The sequence below is a fragment of the Limulus polyphemus genome, unplaced genomic scaffold (genome assembly GCF_000517525.1).
Source record: "Limulus polyphemus unplaced genomic scaffold, Limulus_polyphemus-2.1.2 Scaffold4744, whole genome shotgun sequence".
Classification (NCBI taxonomy): domain Eukaryota; kingdom Metazoa; phylum Arthropoda; class Merostomata; order Xiphosura; family Limulidae; genus Limulus; species Limulus polyphemus.
In genome coordinates, this window is record NW_013670354.1 from 1 (window position 1) to 5,346 (window position 5,346).

General features: G+C 32.1%; 1 protein-coding gene across 1 annotated transcript in view; it reads right to left on the reverse strand.

The window, feature by feature from the left end:
* Positions 1-462: 462 nt before the first annotated feature.
* The window catches only part of LOC106471627, a gene marked incomplete at its 3' end in the record, with an annotated part of 73,301 nt that continues 68,417 nt past the window's right edge, over positions 463-5,346 (reverse strand). Inside the window, exon 13 of the mRNA XM_022400248.1 lies at positions 463-667. Coding sequence (XP_022255956.1) covers positions 463-667 — 205 coding nt within the window. The remainder of the gene's footprint in view (positions 668-5,346) is intronic.

The window sequence follows — 5,346 nt, forward strand, 5'->3', positions numbered from 1 at the left end:
CTATATGCCACACAACCAATAACAGCATCATCAGGTAATAATTATACTATATACCACACAACCAATAACAGCATCATCAGATGCTACTTATACTATATACCACACAACCAATAACAGCATCATTAGATACTAATTATACTATATAATGAGATGTATGACATATTATAAGTAGTGAATGTTAACACTAATAGACACTCAAATTGTTGTTTATTGTATTTAGTTTAATGAAATAAACTTTTATATGGTATTCACTCCATAGTTTTAAAAAGATAACTGTATTCTACATAACTGTTCTTTCCATAAGCACCAGTAAGTAAAGTTGTGTTTATTATGACAGAAATGTATAAAACCTGGTGTACAAAATGTAGTAAGAGAAACTCTGACCATGAAAAATAAACGAGTTTTGGAGCTCTATCTGTGAAATCTTCTAACAATTGGAACAAAAGGAAGAGATATTCATACCTTATTTAAGGCTGCCAATGTTGACTTGCAGAGTTCATACTTTGAAGAGTCTTGTGGAAGCCTGTGGAAAATTGCATCAACCAACAATGGAAAACGAGTTATTCGTTGCATGGGTAGGATCAGAAAAGAATGCATATCAAGACTCTGGCACACTGGATTAGCTTCTAATCTTCGTAATATTTCAACAAACTCTGGTTTGTTTTTCCTAGTAAAATGAAAATACAAGCTAATAACGCAATAAATAATTCAAATACATTTCTTAACATATCATTAAGTTACCTCAAAAACCCAGGGCACATTTTATATCCCACATTACAGCCCGTACCCTGGAGATCCTTTTAATTTATGCAGCATCTTTAATTTTATTTTTTTTGTTTGAGCTAGTTTTGTTTATTTAAGTATTATTTATCACACGTTTGGATTTCCTGTTTTTAACGCAGTCTTTCCTGTTGATTTTATTTTGCTCGACTGTTTAAGTATTATAAAACTGACGATGTGCTACTTTGGGAATATAAATAGATTTGAGGGTAGGTTGGGAGAAATCCTGATGAGTAATGAAAATCGAATCAGGTATACGAGTACCCCCGTGCTTGGTAAATCGAATCAGGTATACGAGTACCCCGTGCTTGGTACACAAAAATATAGGTAATAAGAAGGAAATAAACATATGTAATAACAAATGTTTAAATTTTATAAAGACAAGTATGGATCGCTATATACGTAACCTAGCTAGTTATCGTAATATAGAAAGTTTTAATGCTACAAAAAAGTATTGAAACAAGTAAGTCAAAACTACAAAACTGTGTTACTTAAAATATAAAATATTTTATCTCTACTTTCGCAGATCACTTTAAGCAACTCTGTTTTTATAGTTTTGACTCTCTCATTTCAATACTTTTTGTAACATTAAAAATTTCTATATTACTAGGTTATGTAGGTGTATATATAACCTAGTAATATAGAAATATAGTAATATATATATTGATTAATTAAATAATAGGTTGAACAATTACCAAGTTTTTTTATATACTGTTATTTAAAGAAGGATGATGTTTTGAGCTAGCTCTTCGTCAGATCGTACAGTTTACAACAAGAGTAACAATGGTACTTTTGCATTTTTTACTGTACATAAAAATTATGTGAACATAAAATTACTTAATTTTATTCTATGTCATTGCCTGTTCACATTCATTTCTTTACAGCAAACATTCTAAAGACAGTAAGAAAAGTATCTGTCTACCAACCAACAGCCATATTACTGAGTTCAATGTGGTAATCAATCTTGGATGGGCAACAGTACATTAAGTAATCTATCAACTTAACAAAATCTATATGACCGAGTTCTACATCATGTTAGTTTGACTTACAGCTAATTAACAGTACAGCACTAAGATTCAAGCATTTTCATTACTGGCTATCAGTTGTAAACTGTACAATCTGATGAAGAGTGCTAGCTCGAAACATCATCTATTTATATTTATCTATGTATATATTGATCTCTACTTGTTTTAGTGAAACTAAATATTTATTTATTATACTTCCATGAAACCAGCCTATGAATGTAATGCAAAGAAAAATAATGAAGGTTCTGTGGTTTATTATTGGTTTTTGTCTAGAACCCAGCTAAACCTATGAATGTAAGACCACAACAAGAATAATGAAGATTTCTGTGGTTTACTGGGGTATTTTGTCTAGAACCTAGTCAAACCTATGAACCTAAGACAGATTATTCTGCACTTAGAACTATGGAACGCAAGCAGAGTTCTGTAGCTTACTGTTGACATTCATCTAGGAATTAGAATGTTTACAGCACATCAATTCTCATCTTATTGCTGCAATAAGTAGTTGGTAACAAAAACTGTTATAAAAGATATCTCAAATTAATTAAAAGAAAGGTATTTAGGAAACCCATTATTTGGGTTTTCTAATGTAGGGTTGAAGTTAAACATAAATCACTAATTAACCAGTAAAACAATTAAGCCATATATACTACTCAAAATTTGCTAAGGATCACCATTTTATAGTTATAAGTTGACTATGTTTTAAAATTATATTTGTGCACATGCTTTGTTTGACATGTCCCCTGCATTCATCAAGTGCTTTTCAGACTGTGTGGTCAAGCATGACCATTCATATATAGCATAAAGTGGGTCACCCTTATTCTTGGAATTTTTCAAGTATTTGAGCACTTTGTGGTTCTTTAATTAAATAGTTATACACCATTACAAAACTTCCAAGACACAATCTGTAGCTTTACTACTTCATTCAGTGCACTTTGATGCCACACAGGCACCACCCGAGCATCCAGGAGCTCTTATGAGGAATGGGGATGCTCCAAGGAGGGTTGTTCCAAAGGTTTCTGTTGCACTAGAAGCCAGTCAAAGTGTATGTAGACTCTAGGAGATATATTCACTTTCAAAAAACAGGATGACATAGTGGTGGTCAGCAAAGGGCAACAACAAATAAGTAGGACCAATAGCTTGCTACATTAGAAAGTAGAAATCAGACATTGAATGCTACAAGTCTTATAGACACCTCAGAAATGCTTCTGTAGTTACTATCTCCACCCAGACAGTGTGAAACAGACTCCATGCAGCTGGCCTGAGAGCAAGAAGACCAGCAGTGCAAGTTCCACACACCAACAGCACAGACTTGAATGGTGTAGAGTACATATGAACTGGGCACAGACTCTTTAGTCAAATGTTCACTTCACTGAAGAGTCCAAATACTGTCTGGACTATCATGATGGATATACCAGAGTGTGGAGATGACCTAATGAGAGATATGCAGATATGAATGTGATAGAATATGACTGGTATAGAAGTGGATCAGTGATGGTCAGGGGTCATACAGACTTGTACGTCATCCAGAATGGTGATTTGAATGGAAAAAGGTAGAGGGATGATATCCTGGATGTTTTTTTTTTGAGGCCATACACAGGAGCTATAGGACAGATTTCATTTTAATGAATAACAGTGCAAGATAGATCCAGATGAGAAGACACTGTCATTAATACAAGATGAGGACACACCTGGTATTACACTGAAAACAGAACCCTGTTTGTTGAATCTGTGAACACTGACATTTTCAATGTTAATCTTTATTTTGGGAGTAACCCAAATTCTGGACATTAATGTTATCACATTTTTATTTTTGTCGAGGTCAATTAAAACCTTGTCGTTGAAAGAAAAAAAGAAAAAAAAATTAAGATTTTGTCTATATTTATATATTTTTTATATTTCTTGCAGTATTGCAACATTATACTGTGATCTTTAGTGAACTTTTAGTAGTACAACAAGAGTAACAATGGTACTTTTGAATTTTTTATTGTACATACAAATTATGTGAACATAAAATTACTTAATTTTATTCTATGTCATTGACAGTTCACATTCATTTCTTTACAGCAAACATTTTAAAGACAGTAAGAAAAGTATCTGTCTACCAACCAACAGCCATATTACCGAGTTCAATGCAGTAATCAGTTTTAAATGGACAACAGTATATAATATAATTTATCAACTCAACAAAATGTACATGACCAAATTCCACGTTAGTTTGACTTAGAGCCAATTATTCCTATCACTACAGGTATTCTTTACTGCACCTTACACAGTTTTAGTGTCTTACATTCAAAATGTTATTAAAGTATGGTATACCAATTAGTTTAATATAAAATCTTAGCTAATAATCCATATTTTAATGGTATAAAAATTTTAAGTTTTTAATTCTATAAGGCAATATTGAACAAATCCTGAATTTCCTCTAGTGTGATGGTTTCTCTAGGTATCTTCTTTATTTTACTCACCACCCCTTCAAAAAGTACAAAATTAAACATAAATTACTCACTATAAAATCATCATTGCTCAGAAAAACCCTAATTTTTATAGCCTTCCACTTTGTTTGGTTACAGAGTGATCCAAATAGAAAATCAGACCCCTCCTCCCACACCCTCTCTTACATGTAATTACATATTACCTATAACATATAGAAAGCTAAAGTTTTCATCGATCAAATGACATTATATTACATTGTATTCTGAACGGGTAAGTGTCAATTTCGCTCAGAGTACAACCTTCATTCCTGTGGGAAAGTTAATAATTAGTCTGCACGGCTCTTGTCGCATAGTTAGAAAGCCAGAAAACATTTGAGAGTTAGGTCAAATTGTCTACTTTTTGAATGTTATTAGTATATGTTCTTTTGTGCATTAGTTAATTAAATAAAAATTATTTAGCACATTACTATCATTAGTATAAAAAAAGTAGGGTTAAGTTGTCATCAACAGCAAGAGAAAAGAAGATTGGGTAAGTACTTGTTTTTCATGTTTACTCTTTATATATTATTATAAAAGTAACTAAAATGTAAAAATAGGGATCTTTTTAGGTTAGTTAAGGTTAAGATAGGTAAAATAAACAACAATAATATAATAAAAATATTTCACAAGGCACACACGTGAGCAGCTCGTGAGTACTGTAATTCAATAGCAAGATAACGTGAGATAATTACCAGTCAATCAACAGCCACAATACTGAAATCTTGGTCTGAAGTAATGCATGTCATAATCATCAGCCAGTAAACATCTACAGCACTTAATTCCATAAGGTACAATTATCATTACTTAGTTACAACACTGCATGATAATATTATCAACCAATCAAAATCCACAGCACTTAGTTCCATAAGGTATTGTTATTATTGAGTTACAACAGTAGGTGATATTATCATAAATGAGTTAACTCTTTCAGCATGGGCTTGGTCCCTGAGACCGACCTCGTAACTATTTTGTGCTTGTTATAGCTTTCATGCTATAACTTGTAAGTAAATTAGTAAGCGAATATTAATGAAATTTGGCAAATTATCAGTAAACATTACAATGCTTTCATA